Source organism: Argiope bruennichi, chromosome 4 (genome assembly GCF_947563725.1).
Source record: "Argiope bruennichi chromosome 4, qqArgBrue1.1, whole genome shotgun sequence".
Classification (NCBI taxonomy): Eukaryota; Metazoa; Arthropoda; class Arachnida; order Araneae; family Araneidae; genus Argiope; species Argiope bruennichi.
Window position 1 is genome coordinate 15,001,614 of NC_079154.1, and position 22,898 is coordinate 15,024,511.

Consider the following 22,898-nt stretch of genomic DNA (forward strand, 5'->3'; position numbering starts at 1 on the left):
AGATCATAACGAATGTAATACTAAATTGAAATTTTACCAATTAAAAAGGTAAAAAGATGTAATAATTAATCTTTTTCTGCGAAACAACTCATAGTTTTCAATCAATTTTAAATAGAAGTACTTTCTGTACTGTCTCAGTTCTTCGTTTATTATCTTCCTGCAAGTAGACTATTTCATTCTTCTTCTTCCATTTGGTTTTTCCCTTTCACTTTTTTATCATAAAATCCACAAATAATGAGCCATATTATCCATACGGAATCTTTGAAGAGATCAACTATGCGAAACATTAATGTAATTTTTTGTGATTATGTTTTTATTTAAATATATATTTAGCTTACAAATTAATTGAATATGTAATATTTGTATTTCAAAATGTGTCAAGGGTATTCGAAGAAAGTAATACGATCTGTTATAAAAGAATTTTAAAAAGAGCTCATGAAAGGAAATGAATTTAAAAAGAATTAATTTATGTAAATGAAATGCTCCACTTACACTAAAAAGAGTTCGAGAGTAATGAGACAATTGGAAAAAGATTCCATACTTCTGTTAATTTTTTAAGATATAGAAGCCAGAAGAAGAAAGTCCATTTTATATATCTCTACCTCCAAAAGAATAATTAATTGTTTTTTTCCTTATAATGAATTTTATGCTGAGTTACGCAACATGTATGCTACGTTATTGCGTAAATAAGGAGTTTTAAAATTATTTATAGTATAGTATCACCTTCAGTGCATTTAATGCATCGAAGGAAATAAAGTAAATTTTATAAACTCTTTAACTATACCATTCTATATAATCAAAACATTCATATCATAGTGCATTCTGATTTGCCTCTCTTTACCAAAATATATTTCTTCCTTTTAGAAAAATAGAGGAAAATAAGAAAAAAAAATGAAATAAAAGAAGCTTGATTTTTTTTTTTAAATCAATAAATATTTTGCAATTTCAAATTTCTAAAATTTTTCATCTAAATAGACAAGTAATTTTTCAAACCATAAACAAAAATACATTAGATTCTGTTATAAACAATTTGAAAAATTATCTAATTTTATGCACGTTTTATTTTTACTCATTTGTTTTGAAAAAAAAAAAAACTAGCATTAGATAATTTTTACTCACTGAAAAGCATCTTTCAAGTAATAAGATAATCCAAAACGTTATAATGATGCCCATTAAATTCAAAATTTAAGAGCTTTATAAAAATTATTAACCGTAATACTCGGGACTTATTAGCTTTAACTTTAAGGTATGCATGAAGGAGAAATATTTTTACATCGCTCAGTTTTCGAGATTTTATTTTTAACTCCTTAAGTCGTTTCAGGCTCTGACCCTAAATTATAATTCTAATTAATTTTTATTCTAAAGATTTCTGATATTTTAGTCTTATGTTGCACGCGTTTACAATAAATTTGCTTTGAGTTTCTACTCCAAAACATGCAGCAAAAAATGGGCCATAGGAAAAAAAGTGGAATTTCTTAGTTGACAAATGGAGTATTAAAAGAATATCCTCCATGTTTAATATTATTCTCAAAGCAAAATGAATTGAAAATTGAAATTGTTGAAAATCCAACGGCATATTACCTTGTATAAGGGAATTGTAGAGAATTCAAACGCTCTCTTTTTTATATTGCTTGAAAGTGTATTTTCATGAATTATGTTAAACGTATGCATTTCAAATCATTGATTTTTGAAGTATCAGACAAGAAATTTAACATTATTTTTTTTTCAAACTAACACACAGAATTCATGTGGAAGAACATTGATTTTAATGATATGACCATAATGGTTAACAGGAAGAAAATCTGAAATCCAAATACTACAAGATTAATTTGAATTCCAGATACTTTAAACAGTTCATACTATAACGTTTGAAAGAAATCACAACTATTTTACTAATTAATTTTTAATCAAAAACTCCCAAGATTAAAATTAAAATGTGTTGCCCAGTTCCAAAATTACAGCTATAAATCTGGCTTAATTAAATAGGTAATATTGCAATAAAAACTTAAAAATAATATTCAATGACTTTATTATTGCTTCATCTATGCTATCTTCTTAAATCTTGAGAAGGAATAAATTTTGTTTTATATATTAAATAAAAATTTTAAAACGTATTTAAATCTTATTTTATTTTCCTTTCCAAGTAAAATAATAGTAATCTTATGAAAAAGAAGAAAACAAACAACTCATCAACTTTTTACAAATACATTGCCAACGAAATTAAATAAATAAATAATAAAATACTATTTATCAAAAATAAAATTTTATATATGCCACTGTAAACTCTCACAAAGTGCAAAAGTGCAAAATAAAAGGGCAAAAATATGAGACAATGTAAAATATTACTCAAAAAAATTAAGATACAATGTTTAAAAGTGAATTATAGTTCACATATTATAAAAATAAACTTATTCTATTAATAAAAACAAATGTGAAATTGTCTTGAGACCGAAATTTAACTTGGAGATCGTTTAAAACCCTTTAATCACAGATATGTGTAAGTATTTGAAAAAATTTTATATTAAAACAAAAAACAAAAAAGAATTTTCAAAAACTGCCTTTAAATAAAGTTTTAAAAGTTGCTAATTGCTCAAAAATGAAATTAGCATCATTGAAAAGCGATTTTTTTTTAAAGATGTTTTAAAAATAATGTTTGATACTTTCGAAGTTAAGGCGGAAAAACATAAAAACGTTTTACACTCATTTTATCCGTTTAGGAGGGGAGAATGTCCCTTTTAGAGGGAAGAGAGGAACTTCAGATGGAGAAAGAGCCCTTTAGGAAGGTAGAGAGTGTAAGAGGGGAGAGAGAATCTTTAGGTGGGGAGAGAGCAGTTAATCCTTTTTTGAGTCTAAAGGAATAAGTATGACAAATTTCGTCCGAACCCGTCATGAGATATGGAACAAACAGTAATCATTCGATTTTACACACATATGTATAAATTGAAAACCAAAGTTCCCATTATATTGTTATCTAAACATAGAATAATTATTGTCTTCACAGTGTTGTCAAATTTTATTTTGTAGATTTTTAATTATTTACAGTTAATTTTTTAAAATCTTGTTATTATTAAAGTTAAAATGTTGATAATATCATTTTTATAAAGAACTCTTCTAGCAATACATTCAGACTGCTTAAATTATGATAGAATTCTATAACTTAAATTTTAAAAAATTTTATTGTCACTGAGAACAAAATTTTAATTGTCAAAAAAATCTTCGCAAATTAAGTGTTAAATCTCGGAATATCATTAAGTAAAAAGAATTTTTCTTTGCAGTACAATAAAATATGATGCAGTACGAAAAGTTGAAAATCATTTATGCCTCAAACTGTAAATGAGACTGAAAAAAAAATTTTGAGACTGAAAAAAACTTAATGGCTTTTTATAATAACCCTCTTAAAGACGGTGAAACATCTGATTAAAAATATAACTAAAATCACTCAAAGAGGAAATTTAAAAATTTAAGCTAATGCAATATCTGCATCTGAAAAAGCAACAAGACCCATCTGAAAATAGTTCACTTTTATTTATATCAAAATTAATTTGATAAATTTTCCTTCATTTTAAACATACCATTTAAGAGGAACTTTAGTTCTCTGCATTCTGAATCATAGTTTTTACATTTTACTTTAGCTTCTGGCTTCATTACTGTATGAAAGAAAATTCCTAACATAACATAGCTGATTAAAATAGCTTAGAATTTTAAAATTAACAGAATAATCCTTTTTGATGATTTTTTTCTATTTCCACCACAATTTTAATTTGACACAGTACAATTAATTTTAGATGAATTGCTAAAGTTATCATCAAACCATCAAACTATATTTGAAGGCAGCTATAAACTACATTATAAAAGTCAGAAAAGCTGTTTAACACAATTTTATATTAACATGAATTTGTCTAATTTACCCCTCCCATAATATTGCATAAATTGTTTTTCATCAATTATATTCGAAGATACGAGTTTGAATAAAATAATAATAATAAAAATATATCTGATTTTTAAGCAATAAAATAAATATAATTTTAAAAACTAACACTTAACTTATTTATTTGCGAATATTTCGATACAAAAGATTATGTATAGAGCAGATTTTTTTCTTTCATTTATAGGTTTAAAAATAATTTATATTTAATAATAAAAGCTCAATTGATTACAAAATATTTTTCGGTAAAATTAATTACTTAAGCTGCAAAAGCGTTTAAATTTCTATTCAATATTCATTATTGTATGTAACAATGAAATGTAAACGCCAAAAAAACTGAAACATAATAAACTTTGGATATGCAGAATATGATATTTTTACCAATGCTGAACAATCTAATTTAAAAATTACTATAAAAGGAAAATTTATAAATGCTTTGTTTTTCTTGGATGAGTTGCATTATAAAGCCAGATTTTCCAATCAATCATTTTTAATTATTAAATTATATATTAAAATGTTAAAATTGGGATGAACTAAACCTTTTGATATGTTTTGCTTTTTTTTCAATTAATTCAAACTGTATTTCCTTTGCCTTTGTGCAAGAGTAAAAAAGTGAATTTTGAAATTCATTTCATAAAGCATTCTAAAGCCGTTTTACACTGATTTAATTGTATTCTCCTTTTTTTATCACCTTATTTCATTGACTTAAAATAATTTTCTCATTGTTATATTCCATCATAACAGTTTTTGAAAGTCATTAATCTAAAGAGATAGTTTTTAACAACAGAGAGATTATTAGCATATTTCATAACTATTTAATTAATCACAAATTTATCGTAATGGATATTATTATTTTCTTACACAGATATTCTATGTAATTAAGTACAACAATACGTCGTAAATCTCTTCTTTTTTCAATATAATCAGTTATCTTTGAACAAAATAATCTCAGCAAAAGTTAATTCATATCATTAGATGATTTATACATAAGAGCAGTTTTTATTAAGACATTATATCATAAATATTCTTCTTAACATATATATATATATATATATATATATATATATATATATATATATATATATATATATATATATATATATATATATATATATATATAAGCATTATTTTGTTTAAAGAAGCATGTTTAAAGACATTGAAGAGACTTTTTACATTTTAAAATTCTTTTTAATCCATCCCTGGAAAGCATAATTATTTACAAGCAGGAGCGAACAGAACACCTCAGCCACAAGCACAAAAACAGAAGTAATGAAGGGACGAAATAAATGATCACTAGTCTAACATAACATGAGATTGACGGCCACGTGTCATTTCAATACACGTTTTGACCTTTCCAAGGGCAACTGATGGCGCAGTATTTTTGAAACAGCTTCAGTTGAATTAAAATTGGAATGATATCAGGAAATAAGAGAATATTTTAGAATGACTTTGACATTGGCTGGATTAGGCTAAAAATTTAGGAAATTAGTTATGATTAATTTAAGTTTTAAAATATCATTTTATATATATATAAAGATTCACATTACACACTATAGAAACAATTATAATTTGAAAAATATTTTTCTTTCATTCAGTTTTGTAATATATATTTTTAATATTTATTTTATTTCCTTAACTTCAAATTACATAATGTCCATAAATGAATACTATTTTTAAATGTATATTTTGTAAAAACAACGAAAATGTAGTGATAACTTAAATTCTTTTTCAATGCATTTTACAAACGTTCTGAAGAAAAATTTAAACATTTACACTGACTTTGCATTTCATTTCCCGCTTTCTCAATTTTATAATTGTTTTCTCAGTTTTAATTTTATATGATTATTTTAAATTCAGATACACAAAAATAAAAACTACCTCGAAATATCAATTTTTATTTCACTTTAAGAAACTGTTTGTCTACAATAGATCGTTTATATAATTCAATCACATTTTTTTTTATTTATTTAAATTAAATATACTGTCAACATTGTCCTGAAATTAAGGACATTGAAAGAAAAGGATATATATTTATGCCATACACATTTAGTGACCTATTGTATCGCTAAAAATAATAGTTGCGATTCATTTTGATTATATTGTTCTATATGATTCTTTTCATCAAGTATTAATATATTTGATGAAAAAAAGTCTGAGTTTAATTATTTTAATACCCATGCTCTTGTTAAGTTCTTTTAGAAGAGGAACTAATTCTATTAGAACAGATCATGACTTAATAGTTCTATCAAGAATGTGATTGGGTGGCTGTGTATCATCTAATTCCACGTTACATTCGCGATGTTATTAATTCAGAAATTAACTCCTCCCCAGCCAAAGATGGTATGGAACAGAGATGTGATCCTGTTCGCGGTGTTGTAATTACAAAAATAAAATGTTTTCTGTAACTTTCAACAGTGTAAGTGCATCTCCCAATTAAATCTTTGATGTAATAATAAAGTTGTTTTAAATTTTATTGCACCATTGAGATACATTCTTCCGATTGCATAAAACAATTGTTAAAAATTAGGCAAGCTCAGAAAAGGATTGAAAAGAACTAAACTGATATAAATAAAAAGAGATTTTTAAAAATTTAATTTTTATATAATAATGTTTTTAAGTATTATCACGGAAAAACTTTCATTCTTACTATCCAAAATCAAGTGTAAAATTTGACAGTTCTAGATTAAACAACCTGGCCAGTAACGAATTAACACATACATGCACGTGCGTTACTTTATTTTATCATTTCTGAGATTAATGTAATGAAATGTATATTTCACTTTATTTCATATTTTTCCTTCCTCTTTAAAACAAATTTATATAATTAAGGAAATTATTCAATCAAATTCATGTCGCATAAGAGAGACAAAAATACATATATCTCATAAAGCGCATTTCAATTTCACAACAATTTTAAGATTGCAAAGTCTTGAAATTTCTTGAATTAAATGTTTATTTTCCTCTCTCACAACGAAAGAAATCAAATTTTGTCTTTAAATTACAGATAATGAAGTAATTTCAAATACTATTTAATTTTTTGATTGTCTAGCATCTTTTTATAAATTTAAATAATTACGCTGTTCGGTTAATTTCATTTATATGTTTTGCTTAACCAAATAGTGCTGATCTTAATTAACGAAATGTATTTTATTCGTATTGCAAATAATCGCTTTTATATTTTTTGCACTGCGACAAAATATTTATCATTTTTCCAAAGGTTGCGAACTTGTTGATTTATTAAAGAAATATGCTTAACTTTCAAAAAAAGTTTTAAAATTATTGAAAAGAATCGGATATTATGAGTTAATTATTAATTATATCATACAATCTATTTCGAACGAATGCTAAAAAAAGAAATGATAGTTGTGACTCTTTAGTGGTTTATGATTTAATATGATCAAAGCTCTAATTATGTATGAAAATATATCGCAAAGGATTAAAATTATTTTATTAAAACATTGAATAATTGTATAAAGATTTTTTTTCAATTACGAATTACATATGGAGAAACTTTTGTTATAGTTGAAAAATTTCACCGCGAAACTTTACAGTAAATTTCGATGTTTCAGTCTAGGTTAATTATATTGATTTGTGTATCTTACAAAGGAATCACAAGAAATAAAATATGAAATTAGCAATTAAAATAATATAGATGAAATTTGACTTGCATCCTTTAAATCAAAATTGTCGATTTATAGCAAAATCGGAGGCTAATTAGTGAATGGGAAGAAATGTCATTTTTAAAGGCAACCTGGCTTTTCTGTGATTAAGGGGAAAATTAGTACCTACTTTTTTGACATTAGATGTTTCAACGCAATAATTCATGCAATAAATTATTATGAGTAATAAATAAATGTATGAAACATAAATAAAAACAAATATTCAAAAAATTAAGAAAAAAAGAAAAAAAAAGTACATGGAAATCAATCAGGTATTATTTAATAGATTTTACTATAGATTAATAAATATTACCATACTCTTCTGTAATTCTGCGACATATAAAAATATCTTCATTTAATATGTTTTGAATATAAACAAGATATATTTTAAGGTTTCAGGTTGTAAGATAATGACAAAGTATCAGTCAAAAGATGGTCGAATATATTTTTAGAAAACTTTTCACGATATTAATCGAATCGTTACGTATATTACTTTGAAAGTTCAATACCCGAAAAATGTGAATAATCTCCGCTGAATGTCGGTGTATAACTACAATTCGGCATTCACCAAAGAATGTTAATATTAAATGATTTAATAATAATGATTTGATTAAATGATTAACGGATTAAAATGATTAATCGATTAATATCGATCAATTGTTATTAATAATGACAAATTAATTACATTAATCGTTACGTATATTACTTTGAAAGTTCAATATCTGAAAAATGTCGATATTCTCCGCTGAATGTCGGAGTATAACCACCATTCGACATTCACCAAAGAATAACACACATTAATTAATTAAGAAGGAAAACCCATTAATTTGCACAAATAATGATACTCTATCCTGTACATCTTATACAGAAACATCACAGGAAATAAACAATATATAAAAATGGCAAAAATTATTTTTTAATAAAATTTCTAAAATGTGAAGTTATATGAAAAAATGTAATTTACTATGATGATTGACATAAAATAAACAATTTCAAATACTGAGAAACGCGAAGTGCAAATAATGAATAAAGTCAATTGAATAATCTATAATGAATTTTTGATATGAATGGATTTCTCTTTTCAGGAATAAGAGCAATTTCTTGAACAATTTTATCTCTTTTGTGACTTTTCTAGCTAATAATAGTAAGAGAAAAATCATGAATATAGTTCAATATGAAATTGCTTGTTGACTGAAAGATACAAATTGAAAAACCGATTTTAAAATGAGTTATTTTGCTGTGAAAGACAGCTCTTTTGAATCTTTTTGTTCACTTTCAAGAGAAGCGGGGAAATGGAAAAAAAGAAGTAACATCCGATGAAAGGCAGTTAACAAAGCCCTGCGCATGCGCAGAGAGCGAAAAAAAATTAAGGAACTTCAGAAGTGTCAAAAAGTGAAAGGGTTTTCTTTCATACCTGTTGCTTCAAATCTTCGAATGAAAGGTAATAGAGGTTTCGCAACTCCAACAGATGGAGTGAACAGGGAATGCAACTGGTTCTGGTTCTGCCACACTTTCCTAGAAAGAGCTTGTATGAACCGGTCGGTTCCTTGCATCGCCATCTATGGATCAAAAAAGAAAGCGTAGCTTTATTGATTGTATTGAATTTATTGGATTGCTTCAAAAAGCTCTCAATTTCTCAAAAAGAAAGGTATAGAGAAAGATTATTACACTTATTTTCATTTTTATAGGTTACCATTTTCACAAACTGCAAGTGCTATAAGCCTATCACGCAAAAATGAAATGTGCGGGCTTAAAGAAAATGAAGAATAATTTCGCAATTTTATACAATTTTGAGCTTTTCAATAATTTGTGTAAAAATTTATATAATTTTTTTAGAACATTCATAAATGCATCGTGTTGACCATCCAATACATTTAGATGAATTTTTTAATTTTGGGTACTCTAAATATACAAAAGTGACATGAATTGAACAAATTCATAAACATTTTTTATTATATTTTCAAAACAATTTTTAGAAAATTTACTTTTGATGAACGTAATTCAATATTTTTCAAAGAAATTACATGAAAATATTTATCTTCAAAACAAATAGTTAAGACAGATGCTTAAAAAAGGGAAAAAAATTATAATATTGAGTGTTTTCTTACAGGCACTTAGAAAAAATGGTTCGATGCATTCATTTTAAAATAATACAAAATGAATGAAAAACAATCTTTTAGACAATAATATAATTTTTCATAACCTTATTTCATTTCCAATTTTGTAAAAAAGTTTTGCTTAAAATGTGATTTTCAAATCAGCATATAATAAATTCTTCCTAAGATGAGAATTCCAGTTGGATATTTTTTTTTATGAAAACTGAAGAGAACTTCGGTAGGTCAAATAATAAAATATATCTTTATAAATTTATTTCAATAACCACCTGTAGACAGGGAATATGAATTGAACAGTGTTATTACGATGAGCATACAACGGTTGGGAGGGGAGGATAGATTCTCCGAGCATCTGTCTTTAAAGAGAGGGTGGAGTGGAAATATTTTTACATTTAGGCCCCTTTTTAAAGTTAAATATGATGTTGCAAGAAATGTTATTCGGGCACTCTTTAATGTTTCTATATCATTATTGGTACTAACGAGATAAAAAAAATCTATACTATTAATCTAAATTAAAAAAAATTCTGTATAATATATAATAAAAAGACATATATTCGTTACATAATCGGAATTGAGGATAAAACAAATTTATCGAAGAGTTCAAATTAGTTTTACATCCTCTAAATAATTAAATAATTTAGAGGATGATTCATGTTTGTCCTTTAGTAATGCCCTCAATAATATATATTTCACATATGATATAAGACATTACATATGCATTATTTGATTTTTTTCAAAAAAATTCCTTTATTACGTCTTGTTGAAGGAAAAACATTTGAAATTAAGTGTGTCGCCCTTTGCTTTTATAGCCAATCATGAGTTACTATGAAAAAACTTCGAAAGAACGGATACATTTCTCATTTTCGTTATAAAATTAGTTTATAATTAATTCGCCTTTTTTAGTTTAATTCACTTATTTGGTAAAACTTCATTAATTTCAAATATTACAAGGTTATTAAAATGAACTTAAAGCATGGTAATGGGAAACTCTACATAAACAACATCTAAAATACTAATACTTAAGCACTTAATTCTAACGAACATCACAATAACACAATTAACATCCAAATTACTTAGGTACATACGAAAATGTTGAGTGAATAATGGCTTTAATGGATCTAATGGATTCACAAAATGGAATATTTACTTTTCAGAAGTACACAGAAGATATGCTGTGAAGAATTAAGTCTATTTTGTGGTTATTCTCAAAATTATATTACCTATGAAAGTTTTTCCATTATTTTCAATAAGACGATTTCCGAGAATCTGAAGCTGTTTCCTTCACTTAGTATCAATCCTATTAGGGCGAGGTGGTTAGGGCAGTTTCGTTAACGGCGAGGACAACTGTGACGTTGTTAAAAGAGCTACAAATTTGCTTATAGGTAAGTGCATTTACAGGAATTTTCCAAAAATGACCCATTTTGTGAGTACGTATTTAGAAATTATTAAATGAATGTCACATTAATAAGTTCGCTCATAACGCACTTACTGAGAATGTTCTTAATGAGTCGGACGAAAACTGATTTATCAAAGTAAAATTAATTGTAGGCATCTTCCGTGGTGTAAAGGGAACAGATTAACTTTCCTAAAAGCAGCATTCTCCTAGTACATTCTTTCTCCGATATAATCCGCTTTGTGAGCAAAATACGTTAATGGATTTACTCAACTGCTTTCTGCGAAATTCCGAGAAGCTCCAAGAGTGAGAGTAAATGCATTGAAAAGGTAATACTTTCAGTAACTTTCTAATTATTTATAATCCAATAATATAATAAGTTTAGAGGCTTTTCGTCCATTAACTTATAACCCCACTGAATGCAAGCTTTGTGAATTTTTACTTTTAGATACGCCCCTCTTCGTTTATCTTTCGTAACTCCGCTTCGGAGAAATTTTAAATTCAGCGGCAACTTCTGAACAAAGATTTATACGTGGGGAAATGTGGGACGCATAATTTCTGTTGTTGCAAATCACTGGAAGTCACAATCTAATCACTTAAAAGATTCGTATGGAAGATAACACATTTATTCAAAACAAATTAGTTTATGCAGTGTTTTTCTCTTCTATATCTTGTTTTCCGTTCTGAAATCTTGAATGTAATAAAAGTCTTAATTCACCTTTCTGAACTTATATGAAGTTTAGCACTGCTATTTAAACGAACATTTTTTAATTAATGCAATTTTTAATTTCGAATTAATTTATTATACTTTATTTATACATAATTTACCAAAGATTCCAATTGCTTCAAAATTAATTATTTTACCCATGTTAATGCTTAATGTTTTATACATAAAATCTATAGATGAGAGAAGTAACAATCTATATTGTTGTATTGCTTCTTATTTGATGTCATAAAGAAAAATGTTTTTTTTAAATAAAAATAATTTTTTCCACCAGCGAATTTATCCACAAAAATAATCATTTCTTTCCAAACAAATAATTGTAACAGGATAAAGAAGTATATTTTTAATTTTACAATTTGTTCTGTAAATTAAAATAACTTTGATATTCGCAAAAAAATTAGAAATGAACCCTTGAATTAAAAATAGTATGTAATTTCTAAGAACGAAAAAACATATTCGCAAATTATTATTCATTGCCAAAAATGTATCACTATTGTACCTGACACATAAAACACCGTAAAAATAATTATAGATTTTTTTTCTTTCATTTCCTAAATATTTGCAATAAAATTTAAGTGGGATTTCAAAATTTATCACTTCTTCAATTTGCTTATTTGCTTGAAATGTTTTATAAAAAACTTCACATTCATTGGCATAATAAGTTCTCGGAAAGTATATTATTCAGATTACTATAACACACTGTAGAATAAGTGTGAAAAATTGATTTTTATTTTTTACAATAACTTTTTAATATTTAGATTCTTTTCTAATTAAATTTATTTAAAAGATTTTTTTTTTTTATTTGTTTAAAAAAACTATTTTAAATTGTTAAATAAAAATTAAAAGGAATGAGGATATATTTTCAAACTCAATAAATTACCAATAATAAAAAAAAATAAATCATAATTCAACAAAAATTAAATTAATGCTTCTTTTTTAAAAATGCATGAATGTGAACTTTAAAATGGTTTATTGAAAGTATTTAACGGCTGTTGTGAAAGATAATGCAATTTTAAGCAAAGGATAAAATAATCATCACTCTACTTTCGTATTTCCACACTTTACCAGAATGAAAATATTTAATTCCCGATAATGGATCTAACACATGCCAAAACCATATACAAGTCACATTTTCAATAGAATAATGTTTCGAATGCACGGTTTTACGAATCCAAAGTCAATAAATATTTCATTGTTCTGGCATATAAAAGTTAAACATGAAGAACATCATTTTTTTTTCTGCAAAAGGAAATCGTATGTCTCGATCTTTTATAGATTTGATTTTATTAGATAAAAGATTCAGTACAAGAAATGTCATTATTTTCTCTAGAAATATCATCAATTTTATTTCAAAGTTTAATTGATGGTATATCTGTTATTAAATTATTATTTATTATAAGGGTACAAAAATAGCACAAAATTGAATAAATTTTTATATGTATTTTAACTTTTTAAAAAATCCACTGTCTTTGTTTTGTGTTAGAGATTTTTATACGCAAAACAAATATTAGAAGAGTTCCGCACTACATATGTTTTGCAGATACCATTTTCTGAAATTTTACTGAGTAAAACAAATATAAGATTTCAATAGAACCATAACTATAAAAATCATAAATAAAAAAAAAAATAAAAATAATATATTTGTATAAAGTAAATTTACTTGATCATCATCGTGCGATGTGTCACCATCTTCATCTTCATGAATCATGTAGGTTGGGCCTGGCTTTTTTGTATCATATCGCTTATCATTCGAAGATATAGGTTTGTTCTTATTAAGAGGTAGAATTGCATAGAGCTGATCTTCTAAATAATCGTTTTCAATTACATCTGAAAAAAAATATTTATCACACATTTTTATAATTTTTTTTTTGACAAAAAGGTAAAATAATAATGCTAAGAAGGGTGTTAAAAATGTGATTAAAATGTTTATCTTAAGTTTGTTAAAAAAAGTTTCCTTGAAAATAAAGTAAATTTTATTATTTTTTTTTAAAATTATGGTAAAAAATTATGTAGCTGTTTCAAGTAACTACATTTTCAAGTACCTAAATTCGGAATTCCTTTTTGATAGAAAATGATACTTTTTTTATTGTTTAATCTAAAATTTCTATTTTTTAAAAATTCTAAAAATGTTTTTATTTTTCTTTCGTGATTTTAAAATAGTAATTTAGTGTATAATTTAAAGTTGAAAATAAGATTATAAATGAAAGAAACTTCAAGAAAAATATTTACCTCAATTTAATAATAAAATTTTAAATGCTTGCTTTTTTATTTTATAGTATAAAACAAGTATCAGATGTTGGTTTGGAATGATTATATAATTAAAAAATTAATGAAATCATAACATAAATCGAAATTTTAAATGAAAGTAAACATTGCTAATATTCTCTATAAATCAGCTGGCCCCAAAGTTAGCTAGTGGCCGATAAATGGAAAAACGGTTTTAATCTAGTTTCCATTTGCTCTTTACAATTTAGAAAAGTATTTAAACTAATATATATTAAGAATTTTACAATTAATTAATCAAGTTACAATCAGGAACATCGAGAACTGCATTCATTAAAACTTTAATCCGCAAGAATACAATTTAATTCTTGCATTAAAGTTTATTTAAATTTTTAAAATTATTTTCCCTGGTTTATTTTAAATTCTATAATATATGTATGTATTATTCATTATTGTCTTATGTGTGTTCTATAATATATGCGTTTTATTGTCTTAAGGAATAGAATCTTTTAAAAGTATAATACTAATTAAAATTTCAAAAATTCTAAGTTTTTTCTTGTAATGCATTTATTGGAAGTACATGTAAGATTAAAACAAAGGAAAAAAAATCTAAAATTTAAATATCTTATACAAAATTAATCATGAAATTAAATACTGATATAGACCGATAATAAATATTAGATCCTTCCATAATGTATTTTTTTTTTTTTACATTCAAAATGTAACTCAAAAAAGTTTGAAAAATTATTCACCTTTTTTTATAGTGAAATGTGAATATGTGAAATAAATTAAAATTAAACTTCTTATACATAAAGTTTATGAATAGACTGAAAATAAATATCAAATTATTCTATATCGGTTTTCAAGTTCAAAATTTAAATCACAAAAATTGAAAATTTAAAGTTTGTATAATAAAATAGGAATATGTGAAACAAATTAAAATTAAACTTCTTTTGTATAAAGTTTATAAACAGACCGACATTAAATATCAAATCATTCTACATCGGTTTTCACGTTCAAAATTTAATTCACAAAAATTTGAAAAAATATTTACATTTTGTATAGTGAAATGTAAATATGTGAAATAAATTTAAATTGAATATTTCATAAATAAAATTTACATGTTTAGAAATGAGAATATTAAATCACACATACACGTACCACTCAGCTCGTCATTTTCGGGCTGGGTGGAACTTAAAATATTCGTTCTACCAGGACTTGCATTTCCTTTAGCAAACCGAGTCAAATCATCGTCCATTAATTTAGTTCGATGCTTAGTGTTCCATTGAAAATTCGAATCATCATCATTTAAGGGAGTCTTTCCAAATGTTGGGGCCGCTTCTTGGAACCTCATCAAATCATTTTCTGATGCTTGTTCTTGAAATTTTAGCAAATCGTTATCCGGCGTTTCTTCTCGAAATTTCAATAGATCGTTATTTGGTGTTTCTTCTCGAAATTTCAATAGATCGTTATCTGGTGTTTCTTCTCGAAATTTCAATAGATCGTTATCGCTGTCATCAAAGGCGGATTCATTCAAGGTGATTACATTCTTTTGACTACTCCCCCGGTTGAAGTTTTTATCTCTTTCCTCGTGAAAGGGACTATCTTCGTGGTAAGCCACTTTAATTCTCTTCTTGTCATACGGTTCAATTAGCTCATCAACCATCCCATCATCTTCATCATCAGCCGGCAACCATTCGATTCCACCCTCGGTGAATGCAGGCAGCTGTGTCAAATCAGACGATAATTCAGTCTTGATCAAAGGAGTCTATAAATGAAAATCATTAAATTGTTAGCAATGTCAACAGTTAAATAGAGTAGAAATTCAATGTAAGTAAATAACGCAACTCATTTAATCATTTCGTTGAATATTGTCCATCTGCAAATGATTTTGTTGTTTTAATTTATGTTTTTAAATGTTAAATTTTATTCGATTTACATTCCATACAGTACAAATAAATAAAGCTAAGTGAAATAAAGTATTGTTACTATCATAGGAAGGAAGAACATTCAGCCAAGCAATCGCAAATATTTCAATTTTTTAAGAATATTAATTAAATCGTAACTGGATACATGAATTTCCTCTTGCGGCCACATACAGAGAGTCAAAATGACTGCGTTGTTATTTTTCTTTTATGTCTTTTATAAACAGCATTAGAATTAATTTTGGAGACACATTACATTCTGGAAATCATGTAGTTACCAAAAATATTAATATTAAAAATGTTAAATGTTATAATATTAAATATCTGAAATATGTTATAAGAAAAACCTAAACAATCTTTTAATGAGTATTTATCTCTTTCAGATATTACGGAATTACACTGATGTTAAGAACTGTTAGAATTTAACAAACAAAAAGGAAGAATACAATATTTTAAAATAATATTTTAAGAATATTTTTTATTCTTTTTGAATTATTCAGAATAAAAGCAGTTTCGCAGACGTGGAGCCCTTAACTTAATAAATAATAACAAAAACTTGGAAAAAGAATAACTCGGTTATACGCATGTGTTCATACATAGAGTTTTGCCAGCATACTACTGAAAGAGCAACTTGAAGGTATTGAGGAGAAGATTGTATTCGAAGACAAAATACCTCGTGATAATCAGAGCTAATGAACAACGCGGAGTCATTTTGACTCCCATCTTCAGTTATAGGTAAAGATATTACATTTCTGTATTTTGCCAATATTAAAGGCTTTTGTGAACCAGGAGATATTAAGATATAATATAGAAATTTCCATCAACTTCCTTACACTTTAAAAAATATTTTACACTTTCATGTTTTCCCTCAAAAATATTTTTATTAACTTGCAGTCGAAATTTCGAAGGTCATCATGTTAAAATCTCTTTATGTAATAATTTCTCAGCTAGGAAAGTAACGCTCTTTCGGGGTCAAGTCAATATTTGTTTTATTGAAGCATGAATAACAAATAGTTTATTTTTATATAAAGTTGCATTATATTACGAATATTGTCTGAAAGTGTAAATGAGTGTACTTATAGTGCGGAATTATTTCTTTCTTCTATTCAGCGTTTTTTTTTCTTCCAATTTTGTATTCGACAATGTTTTTTTTTTTTCGATAGATTCCCATTTGTTTCAATAAAGTTTTAAAGATTAGTTTTAATTTTAATGTCGCCAACATTAAAATTAAAACTAACGGCACGGAATTTATTTATGGCTTCTTTTTATGCTAGATTGTAACAAATGTTAATAAAAATAAATTATGCCGATTCAAAACACTCTCATTTCAGTTTGAAGTTATCGATAATTTCTTCTTTCAGCTACATTTTTATTTTGTATTCGGCAATACATTTGCTTTAAAACCTAAATTTCAGAGTACATTTGGAATCAGATTTTCTTTATTTTTGAGTTCAATTAAATTTCTAATACGATACTAATGCGAGTACTAATGCGATAATACTTTTAATATCTCAAGCACTTTTTGTATATATTTATTCATTTTATTGTTCGTTTAATCACACTTATTTTAAGTCCCAGCTTATATTGACTTGAATTGTAATTAATTAAGAATTAAATGAAATGCTACTTTTATAGTGCAAAATAAGTTTATTAGTGTCTATAGCACGAAACTAAGATGTTACACCATTTCAAAAATAAAAATTAATATTTTTGGTATAATATTAATCAGGATGCCTCACAGTTTTTTAATTTATCACATACATACAAAGCGAAAGTACTGTAAACGTTAAAAAATTCGCATTCAGGATTTTATAAACAGTACACATATTTGACCACCATAAAATGGAAAAAAAACATTTTTGTAATTATGCCATATATGAACACGAAAACTAAAAATATTTTGAATAAGACGGATGAAATTTGGCGTATGGATTTTACACCAAATTTACAGATTTTTCTCAAACGTTGAAAAAAATTCATCAAGGGGAAATCTATCAGCCATTGGAATAAACATTTACATAATAACTACCAAACGAAAAGAACTAGATGGATAACATCTGGTGCATGGATATATCATCTAACTGTAGATATGAACCAAATTTGGAAACAAGTCCGAAATGGTGTTGAAATTCAGCCGCTCTGCACTTAAACGTGCATATAAATGAAACCCAATATAATAAACGTGCATATAAATGAAACCCAATATAATAAACATGCATATAAATGAAAGCCAATATAATAAACGTGCATAAAAATGAACTCAAAAAAGGTTGACTTAATGAAAATTGGCATGTGATTTTATGCTGTTGTATATCTACGGCAGACTTTGGTTTCTATTGGTTGGAACAATGGTATACATATTCTATTTTTTTGTACTCATGCATGAACTCTATCCTTTCTATGACTACGTGCTAAAATGACTATCAATGACTACGTGATAAAAATATCTTTCGGGGCCATGATTCTCAGTTAATTTATTAACACACACAGGGGTGCATTCTGGGTTTGGGTCGAATTAACCCGTGCATGATTAGCGTTTCAGATTCATTCAACATTATGACTATGAGGAGGCGTGAGCCGAAGAGACTCTGAGATCTCCGAGCAGGTGTTTCTACAGATATTTAAAAGTTATGATAGTTTATGTTTGTCTGATATTAATAAAACTTTGGAAAATGATCATGATAAGATGATAAGATAGAACAGATTCCAAGTGCCATAGAAAATCTGATCGAAAATGTATATATATTTATGAAAAATGTCTCAAATGTCTCATAAAATGCATTCTCTTATAATATAAAAAATTATCTTGAAATTCATGATAAAAATTTGCTTCCTTCTTAATGAAGAATAATAAATTTTTTTTTAGTGCATATAGAAAAATTAATGAGGCATTTTGAATTTTGAAAGTTGAGTGTTTAAGTTTCTTTTTTCATAAACATTTCTATCAAATAATTACTAAGATATCGATTTTCTTAGACTGTCAATGTTTTTATACAAGTAAGAAAACCTACTTTAAAAATATTGTTTCTTAAGAATTGAAGAGAAAATGAAAGAAATAAACAGAAATGGAAGAATGGGGAAATGGAAGAAAGGGTATCAGTTCAATTTTAGTTTTCTTATTAAAAGTCCCATTTGTGTCTTAAATAGTATAAAAATATATTCTTTTTGACAAACATCGACTAAATAAAAAGCACCTGACTCTTTGGATTTAAAATGACACCGCACATGTTCTATTGTTCCAGAAATCGGTACATGAGTTGTAGGGTTAACGGCACAAAAATACCTCTTTCATTACAATATTATGAGGAATACAAGTGTGAAAATAAAAATTTGAGTATTCATGGCATTCACAGCCTTGATAAAGGTTTACAATTTCATACGTCCTTGATTAAAACTCATTTTAGGAAATGGGATAGTATCAGTTTTAGAGAATATGCTAAAAAGTTTCAGAGAAACTACTCACTCTGATTTTGAATAATTTTTGAAAAATATTTTTATGTAATTTTACAAGACTATTTTCATTTTTCACATCGAAATTCAAATCGATGTTTAATGTTACTTGAAATATTTTTTTCTTTAATTTCCATTATTAATAACACATGTATAGAGATCTGCTTTTTATATTTTTATTTATTATTATTATTATTACTGGTAAGAGTTAACTTAAGAGGTAAGAGTTAACTTAAGAGGAAGAAACGATGACATTTTTTATATTTTGTGCATGTCTAAACAGTATTGCTTTTTCATGTAATAAAATTAAATGTGCAAAATTATAGTATTTTTTATGCTTGAAATTTTGCCTTTTTTTATTAAAATGTATTGAATTAGTTTTTTTTATTAAAACCATAAATAAGATTCTCAAGACTTTGCAAAAAACATTGAAAATATTCGCTATTACGCAAAAAATTATGATACGAAATGATTTTCAAAATGTTCTGATACGAAATGAAATTATTTTAACGATTATTATTATTTATTTTATAAGCCTGTTAAGATAGAGTAAGTCATTCTGTTATTTATACTTAAATTTTGGATGAAATAACAGATCTACAATTTAACACTCATCTCATTGAAAATTCGGTAATTACATATCTTCATGAAGGAAACAGATATAAGGCTTTTAAAATAGTACAAATTACATGTCTATCAAAATTTGAATTCTAATAATGCACTACTGCACTGCATATAAGACGTAATAAATTTTTTTCGTTTTTAATAACGAAGTATCTGGTCGTAAAAACGACCTGTGTAATATAAAGTGATAGAATTAAACGATTAACTTAAAAATAAATTTATAATATTATTCAATTAGAATCAAATAAAAATATTATTCAAATAAATATAAATGTTAAATTGAAGTTTGATTATTTTATGGTTTAGCTTTTTATAATGGGATGCGCTAAACAATTTATATATTTTTTAATTATTAAATTAATAAAAAAACAATATGATTTTTTTCTGTAATAAACATATTTACAATATATTTTTAAATAGAAATTATTTATTATTATTTTATTAGAAATTATTCATAAGAAATATAAATAACGATTTTTGAATTCGTATACTGTACATATTATATTGCATTGCATTTATCTTGCAATCCAAAATAATCTTGAAAAAAATACATTCAATCAGGTTTGCTGAATACATTTTTAATTAATCTCTGTCGTTTCATTTCATCTGATACTTTACAATTGATTAAATTTTCTGAACGTTACATATTCTCCAATAACATACAAATGTTTTTCCTATGTAATAAGAGTAGGCAAGATTGTGAAAGAAAAAAAAAACGATTAATTTTGTCGTACCGAATGCTATTAAAAAATAAGAAACTGACTTCAAACTTTGCATCTCCGTTTACATGTAGAATGTAAAATAATTGAATCAAGGTGCTTATTTTAAGCATTTCATGTATACCAGCCAAAACTTTCAGGCACTATGTAATTTTAGATTTCCTGACTTTCCGGAATAATTTGATATTTCTTTCTATCTTCTTGATTCAATTTATTCCTTGTTTAATTAAAAAATGAAATGTAATATCGCATTTTTAATTAAAAAAACTATAATGTTTAATTTTGATCATAAAATAGCTATAGTTACTGATTGAATGAAATTGCAAATAAATAATAAAAAAAAGATATCTTAAATGATAAAGTGAGAGAGCCTTTTCCAAGAATTCATCGAAAATAAAAATTATCTCTGTAATCTCTTTATGTCTTAAACAAAAGATAATATTATTTGATTAGCAAGACGATTTTTATACATGGAAATACTTTAAAAACATTTTAAGATTCCAGGAAAAACAAAGTGCATGGTTAAATTTCGCTTAAAATATAGAAAAAATAACAACAAAGTTCGAATAAGAAGCAGTGTTATAATCAGTTTTCCTTGAGGGTTTATATATATATATATATATATCGTCATAAAAATGACATTAATTATTTTTTTAGCATATTATCATCTATTTCCTTAAATTTTTTTAAAAAAAGTTACAAATATTTAATAGAATTTTTTCTCCCATTGTTGAAATATAAGAGCTGAAGATTTTGTTTATTTTTTCGGAAACGCAAATCATATTGTTAAATTTGTCCAAGTAAAATGCGTGCATCTTTTTAACGTTGAAATCAAAGCATTTGAGATATAAGAAAGGTAAATTGAAATTAGGTTTTAAATGACAAGGATAGCTGTATTTGATTGCAAATTTGATATCATTTCATTTCATGCTTTTAGAGACGCTCACTCACACGGTAACCAGTAAAAATGCCGATTCAGTGTCTATCACAATTTGACGCTGAAATGTATTTTTTGATGGAACAATAAGTATCAAATTTGGGATGAGATATTTACTCGAAATTCAACATAATCAAAATAAATTAAACATAACCAAGAGTGCCGGTGATAAATATATCTTGATACGTATAATAAAGAATCATTTATTTAATAGTTGTTCCAAACTATTACGTCTAGCTACTTTTACTTGACTGAGGACGTTATTTGAAGTAATAAAATAATATATAATTTAAAAGATTAATTGTGCACAATTTTACTGATAGTTTGTAATTCGTTTTAATATATTTCTTTTTTTCACTTCATTGACAGAAAAATCTTATTAAATTATTAGAAACTATTTAAAAATAACTTTATTTAATTATTTAAGAAATTTGTTTAGTTATTTAATTTTAAAAAAAATTAAAAATTTAATTTTATTATGTAAAATTGAAATATTGAAATATTTTTTATTTAATTAACCCAAACATTAACACTTGTTATAACAAAAGTTTTATATTTAAATTTTCTTTTTTTATTATTTTGCAGCATCTAAAAATTATCACATACTAGATTTCATATTTTTAAATTATAGATAAAATGAGGATATACACTGATGCTCAAAAAATAAAATAAAAATAATATAACTCATAGAAAAAAACAGCGCACTAAAATAAGATTTTTCATTGAATAGAATCAAACTCTATTTTGGAATTATATACTCGTGTTTAAATCTGAAATAAGCTACCCTATAGCATTAAGAGCACGTCGTAGAGAAAAGACCATTTGTTGGAGTATATAGAAAAGCTGATACGGCTCTGTGAGAGAGTCCGATTCACAAACGGCGTATATGCCTCAGATCAGCCGAGATCAATAAATATGACTCATTGTACGCACACTTTTTTTAGGAGTTGCAGTAAGAATTCTTTTGAAATTCTACTGCACTCAGATGCATATATCTCAGAAAGAGTAAATCTCAAATAATGCCATGTGTAGGTCGTAACAGAGACTCTAAGTGTATGTTACCGCAAACTAACAGTTTAGGACAAAATCCCTGTTCGAAAAATGACAGTGTTTGACAGTTACAAATTTGCAGTGAGCAGCAAAGCAACTCTTTGCATAAATTGATTTTACATCTCTTCCATATAAATTGTCTTAACTCTTAATTA

The 22,898-nt window shown here is 25.7% G+C and overlaps 1 protein-coding gene across 1 annotated transcript in view; it reads right to left on the bottom strand.

The window, feature by feature from the left end:
* The window catches only part of LOC129967124 (receptor-type tyrosine-protein phosphatase N2-like), a 595,790-nt gene that overhangs the window by 310,250 nt on the left and 262,642 nt on the right, over window positions 1-22,898 (bottom strand). The window contains exons 7-9 of the mRNA XM_056081809.1: window positions 15,200-15,806; window positions 13,476-13,642; window positions 8,999-9,143 (exon numbers count right to left, since the gene is read on the bottom strand). Of these exons, the coding sequence (XP_055937784.1) occupies window positions 8,999-9,143; window positions 13,476-13,642; window positions 15,200-15,806 (919 nt within the window). The remainder of the gene's footprint in view (window positions 1-8,998; window positions 9,144-13,475; window positions 13,643-15,199; window positions 15,807-22,898) is intronic.